The sequence below is a fragment of the Carya illinoinensis genome, chromosome 1 (assembly GCF_018687715.1).
Source record: "Carya illinoinensis cultivar Pawnee chromosome 1, C.illinoinensisPawnee_v1, whole genome shotgun sequence".
NCBI lineage: Eukaryota > Viridiplantae > Streptophyta > Magnoliopsida > Fagales > Juglandaceae > Carya > Carya illinoinensis.
The window spans coordinates 53,269,104-53,289,480 of NC_056752.1; the positions used below are offsets into that span (position 1 = coordinate 53,269,104).

Genomic DNA, 20,377 nt, shown 5'->3' on the forward strand with positions numbered 1-20,377 from the left:
CCGTATTAAATTCATAGAGTTAGGCCTCGAGACTTTGCAGCACTTGTCGGGTCACGGACGGCTCCATTTTTCAACTATCTACAGTGACTATTAAACGCATCGTTTTCTTTAGTCCATTTATTTGCTGCCGATCCTTTTTAATGATGCCAAAAGGGGGAGAAGTTTTAGACTAGAACATTAACATTGTTTAAATTGCTAAACTTGTTATATATGCTTGGAATTATATTTATACTTTTACTTGAAAAACTAACGCATATTTTCAGGGGGAGCTTAAGTATTAATACAGGTTTCAAGTTCTATCAAATATTTGTCATCATCAAAAAGGGGGAGATTGTTGAACTCAAGGTTTCAAGTTTCATGTGATTATAAATCTACACATGGATTTTGATGATAACAAATGAATTCAAAGAATAAAGAAGTCTCAAGCTCAAGTTGTCTACACAATGGAGTCAAGCACATCAAGGAAATAAGCATGAGCAAGAAGGGAACAAGTTCACATTAAAATTATAGAGTAATGTTGTAAATCTCTTCAAAATTCGAAATTAGGATTAATGCTCAAAATTAATATTTTATCATAAAGCATTAAAATACATTTTCCACATGTGCATGAATATTTTTGAAAATTAAATTTGAAAATTTTGAAAGATGATTGATTGTCATCTTTTGCATGTGCATGCCTTGATTAAAGGGTTGAACTTTGAAAATATTAAAGATGATTGATTGTCATCTTTCACATGTGCATGTTTTATTTGAATATTTTCAAAAGTGATTGATGCTTTTTTAGACTTATACAAAAAGTAAAAGATTAGGTTTGAATTTTTTGAAAATGAAAGTGTGCTCATTTTGTCATATGCCAAAAGTAAAAGATTAGGTTTGATTTTTTTGAAAAAGTGAATGATGTTGTCTTTGACAATTGAAAAAGAAGAACCTTTTATTTGAATTCTTTGAAAAAGTGAATGATGTTGTCTTTGACAATTGAAAAAGAAGAACCTTTTATTTGAATTTTTTGAAAAAGTGAATGATGTTGTTTTTGACATGTGAATCTTTTTAAATTTGAATATGAATTCTCATATGTCTATAAATAAATCAATTGAGAGCTTCACATTCACAACACCAAGAGCATACAACATTCATTCAAAGCTTTCATTCTCTCTTCTCTAAGCATTGAGCCTTAATCCTTGTTCATTTTGAGAGATATAGTTTGCGCTGTATTGTTCTTATTTCACTCATTGAGGAGTGTTTTCTGATAACCTACCCACTATCAGCTCTTATATCAGAAAAAGGGTGTGTATAACCCTTGTGTGTGTAGAAAGTATTCTACACGGGGAATAGTTGAATCACCACGTGTAAGGTGATTGCAAGTGTAGAGGGTGTTCTACACGGATCCTTTGTAGCGGTATTGCTCAAAGGTGTAATAGGTTTCTATCTCCACCTGAAGGAGGTTGAATAGTGAATTTGGGAATCCTCAAGGGGTAGCTTGAGGCGAGGACGTAGGCAATGGGGCCGAACCTCGTTAACATACTGAGTTTGCTTCTCTCTTACCCTTACTCTTTATATTTATTGTTATTTTATATTTTGTTTATATTTTATATTATATATTTGATTTATAATTGTTATTTTTTTTATATAACTCAATTTACCCCCCTCTTGTATTAGTCATCTGGGCAACATATTTTTTGTACATTCTACTAATGTGATTTATTAAGATAATTATTTCATATTAAAAAAAGTTACGCAATCAATGACATTAATGAAATGTATAAAAGAATACGTAAAAGTGATTATATGTAAAAAAAATTTATATATTTTTTTATCATCATTGTTAATTCTCTAATAATACGGGAAGCGTTGTATGGGCATAATGTGTCCTCAAACCTTTTGAGTCCATAGTTATGTTGATCATCATCTTGACATTACAGTGGAAGTGCCTTACATATGTGTCTCTATAACAGCGATTAGAATAGTGGGACAAAGGTTCATTGAATCAGTCGTATAATCTCGTTTCGAATCGAATTCCCGATTTTCTAAACTCAAATATATGAGCATCATGTCTTTACACTGGACGGAGGTCTATCCGTCCCTAAAGCAAGTAACTATGTACAAACTCGAGCTCAAAATAAATTTGGAAAATAAAATAAGAGATTTATTATTTATTATTATTATTATTATCTTTTTATCATTCGGCTGATGGGCGTCATCACGACCTTTGACTCAAACCGAACAGACGAGCCTCTTGACGAGGGAGCCACCACGTGTCGCCATCAAATGGGTCCAAGTAGCTATACGATCCTTAAATTGCCCCCACCTCCCATCTGGTAGTATATCCATCTATTCCCATTTCCACGTTATATATACGGTGGGTTCTCCATCGTTTCCTACGTGTTATCTACTAGCTACGAAAAATTGGATTCGTTTCTATCTCTCTCACCTCTCCTCTCTCCTTTTTCTGTGTTGGTGTTTCCTTCGTTTCTCGCTCTAATTTGTAAGCGAGAAGAGAAACGGACGTAGAACTATACGTATTCTTTCTACTTTTGCGAGAGAGCTTGCAAATTGTTTCCTATAAAACATTCTCTTTTTTCTTTTTCTGTTTTTAATTTCTTAGACTCTGTAAGTTTTTTTTTTCCCTCTCTGGGTTCTCTTGCTTTTTCTTTACTGGATTTTAGTCCGAGCAGTTAGTTCTCTCCAAATTCCAAAGATGGCTGCGATTCGGGAACAGGAGCGCGGAAAGGGCCAAGCAACAAGAAATGTTGGTTTGGAAATAAACGGCGGGGAAAAGGCGGAACTACGGAACCACCACAGGAAAGAGGGACCCACCAACACCACCATATCCACACCGCCTCAGCCAACGTCGGCAGAGATAGCTGCGCCGAAAGAAGAGCCAGAAACGGAGGCGATACAGGTGATGCCCGTAGCCGCGCACGTGCCCGCGGGTATACAGAGGCAGATGGATTTGAAAGCGGTCGGGAGCAGAACGCAACAAGGGGCAGAGAAGAGAGCCTCGACGAAGGATCGTCACACGAAAGTGGAGGGTCGCGGGCGGAGGATCCGAATGCCTGCCGCCTGCGCCGCCCGGATCTTTCAGTTGACCCGAGAACTGGAACATAAGTCAGACGGCGAGACCATCCGGTGGCTCTTAGAACATGCCGAACCGGCCATCATCGCCGCCACTGGCACCGGAACGGTCCCCGCAATTGCCCTGTCCGTTAACGGGACCCTCAAAATCCCCACCACATCCGCTCCCAACAGCGACCCACCCATTAAGAAGAAACGCAAACGACCTGCTAACAGTGAATACGTAGACGTAAGCGACGGCGTTTCGGTCTCGTCGGGTCTCGCCCCCATAACTACCGTCCCTCAACGACAAGTACAAGCGGTCGTTCCCGTGTGGGCTATACCCTCAAACGCCGTCGTGCCCGGGACGTTGATCATGGTTCCGCCCATGGCCTCAATCGCCGGACCTTCAAACCAGCCTCACATATTCACATTCCCAGCCACGGCGACGCCTCTAATCAACGTCTCGGCGAGGCCGATATCGTCCTTCGTCTCCTCCATGGCCAATACACCCGCGAACGTTGAAATCCAACCCAACTCAACCACTTCTTGTCCAAGCTCGGCTACTTCTATGACGAGCAGTAAAACTATAACTTCAACCACTCAGATGCTGAGAGACTTCTCTCTCGAGATTTACGACAAACAGGAGCTCCCGCTCATGCCTCGCCATTCCAAACGCTGAGAAACCCTTTTTTTTGGTTCATGGAGCCTCACATGCACACGTGAGGGACTGCCTAAAGGTGGGGACCATGTTTGAAGTGGGGACCACATGTAGCAGTGGGGTCAACTGAAGACTTTAAGCGAAGTGGTGCTGCTCCGTGGACCGTGCAACGGGATAAGGAGGTACGAGTTTTTGGGAGGAGGGGGGCCACTTTCATTCATGTGAAGTAGTGGGGGGCGGGGGCAAATGCAGGGGGAGAGTCTCCGCACTTTTTCCGATGCAAGCAAGGCGGTCCCTACACCTACTGTTTAGGGTTTTGTGGTCCGATCGAGAATGGTGGGGGCAGAGTTGCTTTATCTCTGCAACACGTGCAGTCCCTTACGGCCGAGGGACCGCCCCAAGCAAAGTGACGTGGGTAGGTTGCAGATGAGAAGCTTGGAGATGGTGATGATGTTAGGTTTCCATTCGGAAAAGTAGTGTAAATTGCAATTGCAAATGTTGTAACGGTGGAGTCGGCGGCTAAGCTAAGAATCTCCCACTCCTTTGGCTTTAATTATCATTTTACTTTTTTAAATGCACATATTTGTATCAGACTGAGAGAATGGTTTTTCCTTTGCTTTAAAAAGAAGTTGATATAAAAATAAAATAAAATAAAATCAGAGTGGGGGAATGGTGGGATAGGTGAAATAGTTAGGAGGAGGAGGAGGAGGCCATATATGATATAACATCATGGTTGGTGTGCACGATGAGTTGGACTTGGAGATGCCTCGTCTCGAGTATCCCGAGCTAAAAGAAGCGGGTCAGGTCCATTCTGGCTGTGTTACATAGTCTGGTCCATAATACTATTGGTGGTCCACGTGTGCGGTACATATCGTGGGTTGGTTCATGTTTTGAATGTGATGGTGGGCCCAGTGCCCCCCACCCCATCTGCATAATTTTATTACGCAATACCCAACCTTTTCACCTTTTTGTGGCCTTTTGTTAATATCTTCCCTCTTCCAAGACTTTTGATTAATACTCCCACGACAATCGTTGGGCGCCTATTATGCTCTGAACCTAACGTTTTGGTGGGGGAACAAGGCCAATGAAATTCTTTTTACAAATTTCAATAATTTTGCCCAAGTTTTCATTTTAATGCTGGATTTTATTATGAAAAATTTTATTTATCATTTCTATACATTACATATTATATTTTTTTAATCAAATATTTAGTATATAGATAATGAGTAAAATAATTTAATTAATTTAAGAAGATGAAATATAAAATAAATTTAAACAAATAAAAAAAATGTGTGTGAGGATGATGAGTAGTAAAACTCTTTTATCATTGAAACTAATTGGCATATTATATTACTTCAATTTGAGGCTTAGAAGTACGTTATCGATATTGTCCCTTAATAAGGGCGATTATATATTATATATTTTATGTGGAGAGCTTATCTAGTCATTGCCCACGAGACTAAATACTGGCTAAAAAAATGGATTTGTGACTCTCATAAGTGCCTTGTTTGTTTGTGTGAGGATGAAATTGTGACCCATATATTGTGGAATTGTCCCTCTGCCATGGATGTGTAGAGTCAAGGCCTTTTTGATTTGCATAAATGCTTTATTAGACCAGAAAAGTTTAGTGACTTAGTTGAGGCTTTTATCTCAAGTTGTGATCTAGAGACTTTAGAATTATTTGTTATTATAGCTAGAGGCATTTGGCAGAGGAGAAATCAATTCATTTTTGAAAACTCATTTACTCATCCATTTATTCTAGCTTAGATAGCAAATAATTTGCTCCAAGAATTCAAAACTGTTCAACAAAAGTCTTAGGTATCTTCTGAGTGATAAAAGAAGGCATAGGCATATGAAATCCTCCTCAACTGGGGGTGTCAAGATAAATTGGGATGCAGGTCTAAGTGCAACTAAAGGAAGGGCAGGTTTTGGTATAGTGGCTCTTGAGTCTTAGGCAAAATTTTGACACACAAAAATTTTTCAAAATCAAGCTTTTTTGACCCCTTGCTTGCATAAGCTCAAGGAGCTCTCTACGCTGTAAAGTTGACCATAAAATTAGTATACGGGTTAGTCATATTAGAGGGAGATTCTCATTCAATTAACTAATGCAACATCAACTCATATGGGATCGAGTGAGTATAATCCTTAGTGATAATTTGTAAAAAGAGATGGTAATGCTTTTGCTCACAACATTGCACAAGCAGCACTATCACTTTATGAAGGTATAATTGATCTGATTGTTAATATAGATTATTTACAATCTGTAACTCTTCTTTTAAGTTTAATGAAGTTTACAATATTGGGGGGGGGGGGGACAAATAACCATACAAGTCATCTAAAAATGTACTTTGGCAGCTGAGAAAAGTTGGATCAATTAAAAAAATATAATATGTATTTATTTATTTTTTTCTTAAAAAGTTCGTTCGATGAGAGGAGTGAGTGACCCATAGTGTGTGGAGATGCTGACCGCCATTTACTGTGGCCGCCTTTTCAGCTTTAACATTTGGGTGGGACCTCGTGGGGCCTGTAGCTATTTGGCCCATTCAGTGAGGTTGGGACCCAACTCGATTTGGTTGTTGTTGTTGTTTTTTTTTTATTTTTTATTTTTTGGGTGGGGTGAGTTTTCCACTTAAAAGTCGGTGAGAACTTTGTAATAGGTTGAATAGGCTGTGGGCGACATTACATTTGCATTTGCATCTTTCTTTTCCAATTGATTCCGTCAAACCATTTGTTATATATTTACTTGTTCTCTTTCTCATCTTTTTCTTTTGGTCCAGAACTTCAAAAATATGTAAAAGATGTTATCTATAGATACCATTAAAACACGAGTTTCTTCTTCTTCTTCTTTGGAAACACACCGTCAAGGTGCTCTGAACAGTATACTAACAAAGGAAGAGGCGAGATGCAAGAAAAAAAATACCACAAATCATCATGGGTTTCAAACAGAGGACAAATACATGTCAAGATTCTACTTGCTCCTACTCTTATTCTCATCGATATTTTGTAGCAAGTAGGAGGAGGAGGATGCAATCTGCTCAGATGGTTAAATTCTCCTGAATGGCAAGAAAGGAACCCACAATACTTCCTCCAACATCTGGGAAAGTTGCACATCCGGGAAGGGGCCTCACCTTGCCCTTGTGATCAACTTCAACCGGGTACTTCAATAGGTGGTACCTCATCTCCGTAACCTCATCAGCGGCAAATTGTTTCCAGTTCATCTCTCCCAGTGATCTAACTTTTCTCACACATTCCAGAGACTCTGGTTGCGTGAAGCAGTCCTCAATACCTCCAGTATGCTCTGCCCATAAAGACATCCTGTATCCATAAATCTGCAAAGTACATATTCACACGTGAAATAGCAAGTCAGTTTTAATTGGCATCATGCATCCATGCGTGAAAATTCTTCAGATCCCTTAAGAGAGTTCTGGAATGATCTTTACCGTTTTCATTATTTTTGTGGCAGTACCATCTTTCTTGGTTGCATTCAGTCCAATCAAAGAAACTTTAGAAGTACTTTCTTTTTTGTTTTTTTTTTTTGTTTTTTTTTTTTTTTTTTTGTGAGTAAAAATCCAGAAAAAGGTACGTGTTTATTGTAGGACGTGTATTCACTAATCATTTTCACCACTTAAACTTTTTCAATGTGTACTGGTGAAGGTTGTCATAACAAGGATAATTTCAGAAGCGTCTTGTAGTTAATTACACCGATGCATTATGCACCTTTTTAGGAAATCAGATTAACCTGTCTAAAGATTGAAGCTTGCTCGGTTGGGTTTTTGGATGTAGCCTTCTTGTCTATATCTTATGACCATGTGATCACGTGACTTAAATAAGTAATAATTATTGAACTTTAAGAGGTTGGTATTTATATTTTGGACACAAGAAATTGAAAAAAGTTAAGCCATTCCCGGTTTGTTTCCAGAAAATTTTCAGTTCCATGCAGCTGCAAATGACAAGTAAAAGGTAAACCTAACTCATGGGGCCGAGGATGCATAAGCTTTACACGGTAATGAGGAGAGATGCATGTGATTCTTCAAGATAATTTTTCTTGTGTGGGGTTTGGTGGGGAGGGATATCAATATATTTTATTTTATAAGAAAGAAGGAGGGATATTACTTAAATTTTAAATTCTCAACCTCTTTAGTTTTGTTTCCTAATCTACCCTAGTATGTGAATAAACTACCACTGGCGATCCTTCGTGTGATCAGATAGATCCTTAATTAACTAGAGTTACCTGTCCGCGCGGATTAGAAACTTTTCTGGCCCAGGTATGATGAGGTTGATATGCTCCCATTGCAATCTCAGTGTCCCTCGTGCCCTCCATGGAGCGCTGGTTGATGTTTGCAGAACCCAATATTACATATTCATCATCGACTATCATGCCCTTTGAATGAACATAAATCATAAATCGTCGACTTTTTTTGCTCAGTGCCTGGGAACAAGATACAGCACATATAAGTACATTTATTGCATAAAAATTGCTTCTGAGCAATCAGAGGAACTACAATAAGGAACCCTTGAAAGTTCAGAAGAGTATCTATAGTTTGAAACCTAATCCTGTCAAAAGTTTAAGGAACAAAAGCGCGTGCGCGCAAAGCATCACGCAGAATCAGGCTAAAGAACTAATCACTTCCAGAAGTAAAGAGAAGACACCTGAGGAGTGCTAGCTGCAGTCTGACCCCTAGAGGAAGTGGTGTCATAACCGTCTATGGCCTCACGTTTGCCAAGACAAAAGAAGTTCAGATAGTCTTGTGGTGAAAATGCGCCCTCAAGCCCAGCCTCTTCCAAAGCCTTGTAGATAGTCTCATACATCATTTGCATTGTTTTGTTCTGTAACAATTTATAACAACTCCAGATCAACAAAATGCACTAGTCAATCACTATAAACTCAACAGATTTTAGCAGATTATTGGGCCAATTATTGAAGGGTCCATGTGATGTTATATACGTTTCTATAACATAAAAAATGAGTTCTCCATTGTAAAAGATGAGGAGAAATGGCTTCTGTAAACCTTTTGCCAAGTAAAGCTTTTGCCATAAAATAATCAAGCTTTTACATCGAAATGCTACATACAAACAACTCAATTCCAATTGAGCCCGTGCTTTAGTCTCACTTTTTCAAGATTGAGACATATAATTCAATGGGAATAATAAATTTGATGCTCTAGAGTGGAACTTGTACTCTTTAGAACCTCTGGCAGTTATATACATTAAAAACACCAGAGCCACATTTTAGGCAGAAAAAGATAAAGAGAAAAAGGAGACACTATAGAAGACTTTTGCAGAAACCCAAATTTCTCTCAGTGTGCTCATATTGGAAGTTTCAGATAATCTCATTGAACGCCCAAGCCCAGCTACCCTGTTCCTCCAAAGAAAATAATCTTAAATGACCAAATTGTAAGCTTCCTCATACAAACATACAAAAGTTTCATATTGCTGGGAAAGAACAAGAACTGCAAATCACCCTAAAAGGCACTGAAATCAGTTTAAGCTGAATTGCTACAAAGCAGGATATTCCCAAAAAGCTTTCCACTGCAAAGCATGAGATAATAAAAGAGAAACAGAAAAAACTGCAAAAATACTTATCAGTAGGCTTCTGTGTCATGCGGAGCTTTGAAGCACAATAGCATGGCAGAGCATTTACTGACTGAACATGGTTTCAGTTTCAAAATTCCTAATTGGAGCTTACCTGCCAAAATAGAATTCTTTGAGTAGCAGCACCAGTAGGAACACCTTCTGGCCACATTGGGATAACTATATATACGGCAAATCTCTCGTTTGCTCTAATTTTATTGGCAATCTTGAGGGCAATTTCCATTGGGATCAAATTGTTAGCACCTGCATTAAACAAACCAAACAAGACAATGAAATTATAAGACACCTTTTTATTGCCACACTAACTCGCCAAGTGTTTCCTGAGAAGACAATAACACGAATGTGCAGATGTGTATGGTGGTGCAGTGGTTTAACATAACATCAAATTCTAATATCTAAAAGTACTTTATGGTTCCAATCATTTTGACAATTGAAGCCCGTCACTGGCATTTGATACACTACATGTCAAGACCATAATGACTTCAATTAAAGTGCATTCTTGACTATATCACTGTTCTTTATGCTTCATCTTTCCTTGACATTCCTTCTAGTACTACCATGATCAGCAGAAGTTTTCCCATTCTGATGGTGCTTAGGTTCAACGTCTAGTCCATCTAATAAACTGAAAATCCTTTGATTTTTTTAACAGATTAAGCGCCCTTATAAGGGGTATCTGTAAAATAGATGCATAAGTGAAACCTGATGCCACAATGAAGATGTAGGTACATATGAGTATAGGTTTCTTTCATTTGATGTGTTGGCAGTTTTTCAAGTAGGTAACATGTCTTGTGATTTTGCTCCTCCACAAGTGAAAGTTTTCCAATAAAATTAGGGCTTTGACCTCTTTATAATAATAAATAAATGGAATATAGGTTACTTTTTATTTGAATCTCACATAAGCACAGCCAATTTTTAGACGCACCTGAAAATCCAATATTCCATGATAATATAACTGATATTATTTATTTTAGCCCCAGAAAACTGCAAAGCTCATGTCTGTTCATGTTGAATGTGGAAATAATGAAGTTTCAGGTTAGGTCCTTACAGCAACAAATTCCAGCAACATATAAAACAATTTATACTCTAAATATCATAGAGATCAACATGATCTCTTGTTAAATTTATAATTTCCTCACCTACATCTTTATTTGAACTCCAATTGTACGAAGATCCAATGAAATACTGATTCTCTATATAAATGAAATGCTGAGCAGCACGAATGGCCTTAACATATGCCGTGTGTATGCTCATGTCAATCAGCACATTCTTCCCACACACCAGGTTCTGATAGAATAAAGTGATTAAATAAATTCCAGGCACTCCCCAGAGGGTTATTAGATTGAAATCGGCAAAAAGATAAACTAACCACTAAGGGATGTTTGGAAACAATTTCCAACCCATCTCATCCCATCCCATCTCATTTCCTTCCCAAACATCATTCAAACACAAACACTTTCAAACTAACATTACAACTTTCCCAAAATCCGAAACAAAAAATAAAAAACAATTCAACTTTTTCAAATCCCGAAACAAAAATTATATTCTAACAATATTTTAACTTTATAATGTTTTTTATTCAAAATTTTCTCTCTCCTTTCCCAAAACCTAATAAATACTTAACTCAAACTATCTCAATACTATTCACAAACTATCTTACTACCATTCACAAAATTCCCATCTCATCTCATTCCCCAAGCATCCTTCTTATTTCACCATACCTTGGCTGGGGCTTCTTTCGGATCCTTTGGGAAGCTACTAACAGAATTTGAATCAATGGAACGAAAAATCTGAATTTGCACAGAAAATGAATAAGATAATTTCATCAATAACAATAAACAAATTACCAGAACAAATTGAAAAATCAATGCTTCTTTTCCTCCCAAACCAAGGCCCTCGGAGCAATTACAACAAATAGTTAAGACCATCTAACCTGAACATGCCAAGCTTCTGGATCATTCTCACTAGTGCAAGGAACATTGGACAGTCCAACAATATCTGGAATTCTTTCTAACCTGAGCAAGGCATCATCATATGAACTTTTGAATTTTTTAATCCCCTGAGGTTTTGCAGCCTTTAACCAGCGTTCCTCGAAGTTGGTCAGAACGTCATATGCCGCTGGACCATCAATTCTAGAGTGCAAATCATGCCATGGCTCTCGTGGACAACCATCAACATTACCCTGTCAACATAAACGATATGAAATATAAGAACAGTGATGATTACCTCGAAGGCAATTATACATCAACATAACAGTTCCTTGGCCTTTTATCTGAGATTATTTGAGTTTGCTCCTTGAATCCAACTGCATCTACGGCTTCATTTTCAAGTCATTCGTTCTAGTTTTTTCTTTTATTGTTGGGAGGAGAGCTGAGGGGGAGGATAAGAAGCACGAGAGACTGGGTAATCAACTGCACTAAGAATTATACTTTTGTATCTATATCTCCTGTAAAATAAGCTCAAGAAGAAACCATAGGATCTGCATACACTTTTTGAGACTTTGTGTACCTCATAACGTCTCCTCAAGAACTAACAGATATGGACAGTATTAATAGCCCTTATAAAATAAACACACATTAAATCTCAAGCTTTTGTGAAGTTCCATGTATTAATAACAATATATTTTGATTTGAAGTAATATCAAATTGGGTTTTTGCTATAGTCAGGACTCAAATGATCCTTCCATAAAAGTTTTGTAGAAATCACCTTTCCTTACATAATGTCAGGGAGCGTAGGGGAGGAGGGGGGTAGGAGTTGTACCAAAAAAGCAATATGGTACTGCTGCATTGTTAAAGCTATTAACAGCTGTTCAACAACATAGGATGCTGTGGTTGTGGGCTAAGAGATTACCGTGTAAGTAGGGTTGTGATAGTCTTCCTTATGCACTGTTTGGAGAGTTCGAAATATTGGATGCTGTGGAGTATCATATCGGCCATCGCATAAATCAAGTCCTCCAACAAAAGCTATTATCTTCCTTCTATTGTTGCCAGCATCGGCATCAACAATTACAGTTTTTTGATGGTGTGTATAGATTGTTTCGACTTCCTGATAATACAAGATGGAAGAAGAATTTCAAATTTCCACAACAGCTCGCAATCAACAAAATTCAGTTGTGGATAAGGCTGTGTGTGTGTGTGTGTGTGTGTTTAAAACATTTTTTTATGGGCTCTCAACTATAAGCCGGGAAAGGTTATGTTTTAAAAATTGGTCATCCCCTGCATTACTAGACAAAATTATTGACAGTGTGAACGGTAAGTACTGGCAATGCCACTGGATTCAATGTCTACTTTAAGCAGTAAATTTTCATGCTAAAATCTTAGTTTTTAAAGTCACCAAATCAAACACCTCATAGTAATGTTCATTTCAGGCACCAAACCTGGGCTAGGGTCAGTGAATATATGGTCAATGCCAAATATAGCAATCATTAACTAACATGAATGTTGGACAAGCTTTCCCCCCCTCATGGAGATAGTGTAGGATGTGGCATTAATTTTGGCCATGATTCCGACGGTCTAGGAGTTCTAAGAAATGATATCAAAGAAATTAAAAATGATGTAGAAAATTGCCGAGAATTATATCGTGTACAAAAGAGAATCCCCCCCCCCCCCCCCCCCCCCCCCCAACAAAAAAAAAGGGCATTTACATCTTACCCTTTGCTTCATCCAACTATGTCGCTTTCCAGCAATGCGGGGACAAAGTAGCACTCGCACAGAAGAGTTCTTGAAAAAACGACGAGTTTCCTCGTCATGGGTTTGCATGATTCCTTCCTGCATATAGTGAGGCTTACTAAGAATGCATCTAACAAAAACCTATTATTAGAAACAAAAAGGGCAGGCAAGATATAAATATTTCGAGAATATTTTAAGGTGCCGTCGAATCGAAACCTGGAAATCATGGATTAGGACTCATGCCATCAAGATCTACCTTAAAAATAAAGCACATATAAAAATTACGGGTGAATACAAGCATCAACATATGCGAAAAGCATGCCATATTGCTATGTAGCGCATTTTTGTAGAATATAAAATTCAAACTCCAAGTTAGGCCAAGAACTAGATTGCATTTTAATAATTGGTTTACGCTCAAATCTGTTAGATTACAACTAAATTATATATTTTGATAAGAATGATCCAGAAACTAGGGCACATGCTACAATGAGATGCCATAATATATTTCTCAAGGGAAGTTACTCACTGTTTTATAACCCAAAATGCTCCTCGATGACGGATCATCCCAGATAAGAAGCAACACTCTTACTCCTTCCTGGGACTTGGACCTCAGAAGATCTCCCAGCGTGAAATCTGAAGCTTGATCAGCATCCCGAATCAGCCTAACTTTGTGCCACACAGACCAACCTGTAATGTAAATCAAACGACGGGCCTGGCGTATTGCATAAAAAATGTCATGCCAGCACTTTCCATGCACATACTGCATCCCTCCATCGAGCTTCAGGTTTGGAAGGGATCCATCTGGAACATGGGCATCTTGATAAAGCGTTACCGTTCCACTTTTCCGGAGAGGAAAGTATGTTCCAGGAACTCCATGATAATCAGGGCCTGCCCCCACTCCTTGATGATAAATGCTCAATTTTTCAACTGGAGTGTACTGAATCGAAAGCTTCAAGACAGCTCCGGGTTTACAAGGCTTACCGCTACCATTCAAGATTGGGAAGGTTCCTTCAACCTTTACCCCCGAATATATCTGTTCCACGCGAATTGCCACGACTCCCATAAGCTGTGACCCCACCACATCGCTATCTTTAACCGCAAAATGCACTTCAGCGGCGTAATGTGCCACAGGAACATAGAAATGTTGCTTCCAAACAGGATTTTCGCTATTACTAATCACAAAAGTCCTGCCAATTACAGCATTTGATACTGATATTGAAACATAAGGATCACTGGTGATCTTATTATCCGCGTGGACTTCAACTTCATTGCTCGCATTCCCCGGAAATTTCGTAAAAACATCCCCCAAAGTTCTATGGAACATGTCCATATTCGGAAGATTTTCCGCATGGTAAACCCAAATATCTAAATTCCCGTGTAAGAGCAACACCTTCAAAGATCCTTTATTCTGCTGTGGCACAATCTGCAAGGACTGACTATGCTGCGACCCATCGAAAGAGCTCGAGTGGCCATAAGCAGAATATCCAGATGAATCCGTCTGACTTGAATAAGAAACGTCCGAAGTACTCGAAAACGAGTGACCAGGATAGCCATAAAAGTCCCCAGGTCTATCGTACCTCGTGCTAGAAGGGGCACTCGTCAATGGTGGCACTGATGGAGCAGGGGGTGAAGCCGTGGCTGTAGGGTGATTATCATACAAATGCACATTGCTCAAAAGATGGTCCAAAGGTGCGTAAGCAGAAGTGTGAGAAACAGTGGAATAATTAACACCATCCACATTAACGGATGATCCAATTCCTATAGAACTTGAACTATCCTGCCGGTGATAATTGGAGAAGCTATCGGCACGAGAAGGGACTGGAAGTGGGATTTCGGGGGATGGGTATGGACCGGGTTGTTGATAATGGTAATGAGAAGAGCCATACTGAAAGCTACTATGGTCTTGAAGGGTTGGATGAGGAGCACTCTCGGGAATTGGAGCATGTGGATATGGGTATGGATGGGGGGGAGGAGGAGGAGGAGGATGGTGATGATGGTCTAAAGGGCCAGAATGGGAGGTCGAATCCGGCGGCGGGTATGCATAAGTGTAAGAATGTGCGGAATCATATGGGTAGGGATAAGGAGGGGGATGATGTGGATCTGGATTTGGTGGTGGGTATGGAGGAGGGTATGCATAGGGATTGTGGTTTGGGTATGAAGATGATGAACCGTAATTATCCATTAACAAACCACTAATTTGGTTCTTTGTGATGATAATTGAATGAATAATCGCTCATGAACAGTAATTAAATACTATTACAGGACATGTCAGATGCATCTGATCCAAGGAAAATTTTGATGTCCGACTTTGAATTAATATATATCCAACAAGCTAAGATGTATATAGAAAACAAAGCAATAACAGAAGCAGATAGAAAGAGACTGGAATAATTTTTGGCTGATCGGATACAGGCACAAAAGATGGTATATTTAACGAACAGAGCAAAAGATGCAGAGAGGGACAAATGATGTTGGAATCTGATAGCTCAGAAAAAAAAAAAAAAATTCGATTCTTAGTGACAAAGATCAACAAGAAAAAGCTCAAAAGGGAATTTTGATCAGAGAAGTAGAGGGAAAGATAACGAGTGGGGGTACCTTTCAAGGTTTGATCGTCGACAAAGATGAATGAAAACACAAAATTGACGTTTGGAATCTTCGAAAAATAAAGAACAAGAAGGCAGATTGGAATTTGGAACTTGCCACCCGGAAATTTTCCTCGTGTTAACAACCCCGTGCAAAGGCGACACCGACAACCGGTATTTCCAGGTTGCAACATCCATTCCTCTTAGTTCTCTTTTCGACAAATAAAAGTACCAGTTCATGCGGTTGCCATTGATTTCAATCCCACGTGGAAGGATTTCACTGGAGCTGAGGTACGTTTGGATAAATATTCTTCTTCGGCCGTTTATTTCGATTCCCAGTCGAGCACGAAAAAGAATGTTGAAGACATTACGGGTCCCGTGTTGAAGATCTCCTCTATTCGTAGAATAATTACTTCGTAATTTTTTTCCGTCCCTTCTAGATTTTCAACCCTCAATTTTAATATTCACGAGTCAACAACTTTCTTCCCTGTTTCATAAAAAATGCATTTATTAGTTGCAAGAAGTGATTTGGTATTTCAAACCTTTCTGTGATTTGAACATTTCCAAGTTCAATAAGGATTTCTATACATATATGAGGAATACTTTTTGCAGTCGGGAGATGTAGTCGGCGTGCAGTCAGCTATAAAAAAAAAATTAATACGGGACCTACATGAAAAAAAAAATTATTTTTATAACTTTTTATAATTCATGTAAGTCCCATTGAATATAAAAAAAAAAATTTATAATTTTTTTTTATTCATTCCGTACAGCCGATTGCATGCCGACTGCATGTGACGACTGTACGTAGCAAAGCTGTACGTGTATATATATATATATATATATATAATCTGCACTAAGCACATATCATATGGCTTTCAGTTTTCTTGCATGCATAAAAGCTTTTGCTAAATTTCGCCGCTGATCTCTTCTTCAAGTACCTCCAGCTTAAAGGCACCACATAAGTACTCCTCGGGGTACCAACATTCGTCACTGTCCTCTTGTACGTAACATGGATGTCGGGGGCTGCTTTTTTATCCAGAACCATGAACTGAATTTTCAGGAAAAGGGAAAGTCCCCCCTTGACACTAAAGATACCTGAAAAGAGGTATAGTTTATAAAGGAAAGTTGCATGAATCAAGTTCACAACAAAACAGCTTCTCATTGCACAAGCTCTTGCAATTCATGTACAAGCCCACAAAAACTCATTAAACAGCAACAAAAAGGCTTCTCTGTTATTTAAAACAGACCATTTTTCATGGTATAAAGAATCATAAATTTCTAAATCTGGTTTGTCTGTTTTCACAATCTTTTCAGATGCATATTAGGCTGGAAATATCAATAACCACAACTCCACTTCTGCATACATCGACTTTCTAAGATCTCCTCTAATTTCTTAGAGTTCAAAGAAGCAAAGAGTTGTTGCAAGGTTTTCAACAGAAGCTAAATACCGAGCATTTGCAAATGCCGCTTCCGAAACGATGTGGCTTCAAAATCTCCTCAAAGAACTTGGATTTCCACTCAAAACAGCACTTCAACTTCTCTATGATAATCTTGATGCTACACATCTCAGCTTCAATCTAGTCAATCATTTCTATATGAAGCACATTCAAATAGATCTTCATTTTGTAAGGGACTTAGTTCAATAAGGATATCTTCAAGTTCGCCATGTTCACACTCAAGATCAACTGGCTGATTTATTGACCAAGCCACTGTTTCAACAGCGAACTGAATTACTACGCAACAAGATTGGTTTTGTTGATGGCAACTCAATCTTGCGGGGGCATATAAAGGAAGATTGCATGAATCAAGTTCTAGGCTGAAATCGTGGTGTACATTTTCTATAATAGCTGCATATTATTCTCATATTTGTCAATTGTAACCGTTTCATATTTTAGGCTCAATTGTGTATATAATTTGTAAAATAAAACTCTAGACGTTGTATATATAATTCAATTTTCTTTCATATCAATAAAAGAAAAACAATTATTTCAAACTTCTGCAGTGTATTTTTCTCTTATATAGTTCATGCTGTACAAATAGGTAGTCCTTGTCTGTGATATCGTATATTAGCCCTAGATCAGAAGTTCTTGGTGGCTGCTTCAGAGGTATTAGAAGTAGCATCTGCTATTGGAGACATTCTGCCATCTTGATCTAGCATGTAAGCTGTGGTCATTAGCGCAGGATTTGATAGCTGCATGTGACCCATCTTTGTGTACAGATTTCAGAAGCGCAGCCAAACCACTAACGTGAGGACAAGACATTGAGGCCCCTGAATCTGAGGATGACACTCATTTTGATCGCTTTTGAGCTTGGACGGGCCAGCTTTTGGAGGCCTAGCAGCAATTATATTCACATGTGGTGCAGTCACGTCAGGCCCTCTAGATGAAAATGCCGCCAGTACTAGTACAGTGTGGCCATAAATTAGTGTAGTGTGGTACAATCAAAGCTGTTGGGATTTTTCGCCGAGAGCACAGGACTCGATGGCTTTACTCGCAGAAGCTCCTAAAAGAGTTGCACGCAAAGTTAAGGATTAGCAAGAAGATCCTAACCATCATCTTCACCATTAAACAGTACACCATTGCAGCCCCCCTGCCTTTTTAACTTCCTCTCCCTTTTCCTTCATCTCGTAATTTATTCTCCACCTTCAAAGAACAAACTTTTTTTTTTTTCACAAGCTTTGGTGCTAGGGAACCAGCCATACAAAACTGGGCACCTGGATTATTCCCCGCTGTTCTTGCATATACAAGTGGCAGTTGCTTGGTCCAGTTGCCAGAATATAATGACGATCCTTCAAAAGTTTGTCTATTTCCAAGCTTCACTATCGTTGGAAAGCTTCGGTCTATGTAGCTTGCAGCGACAGTCATGATCCAAGGTGCGGCATTGCTAACAGTTGAACTGGAAGGGCCTGAATTGCCGGCGGCAGGAAACAAAGACCCCATTATGGACAACAACAAACGAGGCTGTTGTGACAGTGTCATTATAATATGGCTTGGAGACGCCTCCTCCTACCGAGAGTGACAGCACATCGACCCCATCAGCAACCGCACTGTCCATGGCTGCCAAGATATCAGAATTAGCACAATCTGATGACTAGCATGCTTTGAAAGGTTAGCATTCTGCATAAGATTTCCAGCAACAGTTGAAGCAATGTGTCCATGGCCTTTGGAATCCCGAGGGGATCAATAATCTTCTGTCTCGTTGATTCTTCGAAAAGTGGCCTCGTACCCTTTGTAAAAGGCCCCATCACCGATTAGCTACTTATTACATCTTGAATGCGAGAACTTTGTGCCTTTCTCTTAAGTGCCTTTCTAACGAGATGGAACTTTGGACAAGTGTGGATCCTTGAAAGTAGCATGCTCTGGCCAGATTCCTATGTCCACAATGCCTATTATCACGTCTGAAGCCAAGTCAGATGCATTCCAAAGTCCTTTTCCAGGACGTAAGCCAAGAAACTGAGGGGTGCACGTGGTGTTGAGGTTTAGCATTTCATATGCGTTTGAATATTGAGCTGAATTGAAATGAAAGTTAAAATTAAATAATTGGATGAGATGAGTTGAGATGAGTTTGGAAACCAAACTTTAATAATCTAAATAAAAACTTCCGGTTAAGGCCAATCAAGCTTCAAAGTCCAAATAATTGAACAGGCAAGAAGAGGACCCTGCTCTTGCAACTGGAAAGCCTAAGCAAAGAGTAAATGCATGCCCAAAGAAGATTAGGCTGGGAGAGGATAGGGCTGAATGCTCTGTTCACAATGACACCCATTAACAGCCTATGCTCGACGGGCATCAAGACCCAACAAAGAGTGTATTAGCACATAAAAGAAATTTAATAGCTAAATGCGGCCTAAAGAAAAACGATACAATCTAGGTTTAGTCTCAATTGGGACAGATGTCTCTTCTATCATGTTATAAATATCCCTAATTCCACAGATTCATTTTTCAACAGGAGTCGAATGTCAACAAAAAATGTCATTGTGTTCATGTTGGTTTTAGCAATACTGTTGGATATTCACATGAAAGATTTTGGTGCTTTGAGCCAATTGTAAAGAAGAGAGACTCTGTAAAGGTTTACATTACAATGTCTTTAATTGAAAAGGTGACACCAATTAGTCACAAACCCCATTGCCCAAAAAATAAATTCATAATAAGAAATAGGAACATTAAAAGAACAATGCACGTAAAGAGCAAAGGGAGAGAGAGTTGACATCTATACCTCTTTCCTTTGCTTGCCAAACCAAAGTGAACAAGGTAGTACTGGACAAGAAGGATGACGATTGATCCTTTAGAAAAATGATGTTTTTATCTAGAAAAAATACACATGTGTGATGCATAGATGATGAGTAGAAAAATTTAATTAGTTTAAGAAGAATAAAACTAAAAAAACTTTAAATTCTTTTTTTAAAAAATTAAAAATAAACGTGGTATGTAACATATAAAGATGATAAGTAATACGTTGAAACGAGTATGCCAGGGTGGATAGAATGGCCAGGCCGCCCCAACATCAACTGCCGCTTCCTTTTTGGGAGACAATGACACGATGATTCAATGCGTGGGCTTAGCGAAAATGGTGTGATGGAGCCTCTGTCGATGGCGATCTCGGTTTAACGCATGCCCGTCTCCATGCAGTCTGCAGATGCTTTCATTCCAAGCCAAACCCCCGAATTAATTAATATTAGTGCTCCTTTAATTTAGGCGAACCATATAATAATTAATAGAGCTTTTGAGTCATAACCGTACATACATATGCTCCTCTATCATCAACACCACCGGCAACGACATTGCCGTCTCTGGCCCTCTCAATATTTTATCGGAAATAATTAATTTTTG

The 20,377-nt window shown here is 38.8% G+C and overlaps 2 protein-coding genes and 1 pseudogene across 2 annotated transcripts; 1 reads left to right on the forward strand and 2 right to left on the reverse strand.

Moving 5' to 3' along the window:
• Nucleotides 1-2,362: 2,362 nt before the first annotated feature.
• On the forward strand, nucleotides 2,363-4,309 carry LOC122286136 (transcription factor TCP9-like). The gene has a single exon (XM_043095396.1). It carries the CDS (start codon nucleotides 2,696-2,698, stop codon nucleotides 3,731-3,733), a length of 1,038 nt encoding a protein of 345 aa, XP_042951330.1. The 5' UTR covers nucleotides 2,363-2,695; the 3' UTR covers nucleotides 3,734-4,309.
• Nucleotides 4,310-6,524: 2,215 nt separating this feature from the next.
• Nucleotides 6,525-15,744, reverse strand: LOC122286152 (phospholipase D beta 1-like). The gene is made up of 10 exons (XM_043095397.1): nucleotides 13,496-15,744; nucleotides 12,952-13,068; nucleotides 12,152-12,346; nucleotides 11,235-11,483; nucleotides 11,023-11,091; nucleotides 10,441-10,588; nucleotides 9,399-9,547; nucleotides 8,363-8,539; nucleotides 7,944-8,141; nucleotides 6,525-7,041 (listed from the first exon to the last, which is right to left on the reverse strand). Exons 1-10 carry the CDS (start codon nucleotides 15,149-15,151, stop codon nucleotides 6,748-6,750), a joined length of 3,252 nt encoding a protein of 1,083 aa, XP_042951331.1. The 5' UTR covers nucleotides 15,152-15,744; the 3' UTR covers nucleotides 6,525-6,747.
• A 2,171-nt stretch (nucleotides 15,745-17,915) lies between these two features.
• Nucleotides 17,916-19,036, reverse strand: LOC122303514 (annotated as a pseudogene).
• Between the last annotated feature and the right edge of the window lie 1,341 nt (nucleotides 19,037-20,377).

Excerpts from the sequence above, each read along its gene's own strand:
- LOC122286136 (XM_043095396.1), top strand. The coding sequence starts at position 2,696 with ATGGCTGCGATTCGGGAACAGGAGCGCGGAAAGGGCCAAGCAACAAGA.
- LOC122286152 (XM_043095397.1), bottom strand. The coding sequence starts at position 15,151 with ATGGATAATTACGGTTCATCATCTTCATACCCAAACCACAATCCCTAT. Across the intron at positions 11,484-12,151 it reads ATCACAACCCTACTTACACG|GGTAATGTTGATGGTTGTCC; the intron begins GTAATCTCTTAG and ends TTATGTTGACAG. Across the intron at positions 8,540-9,398 it reads AAAGAATTCTATTTTGGCAG|AACAAAACAATGCAAATGAT; the intron begins GTAAGCTCCAAT and ends AAATTGTTACAG.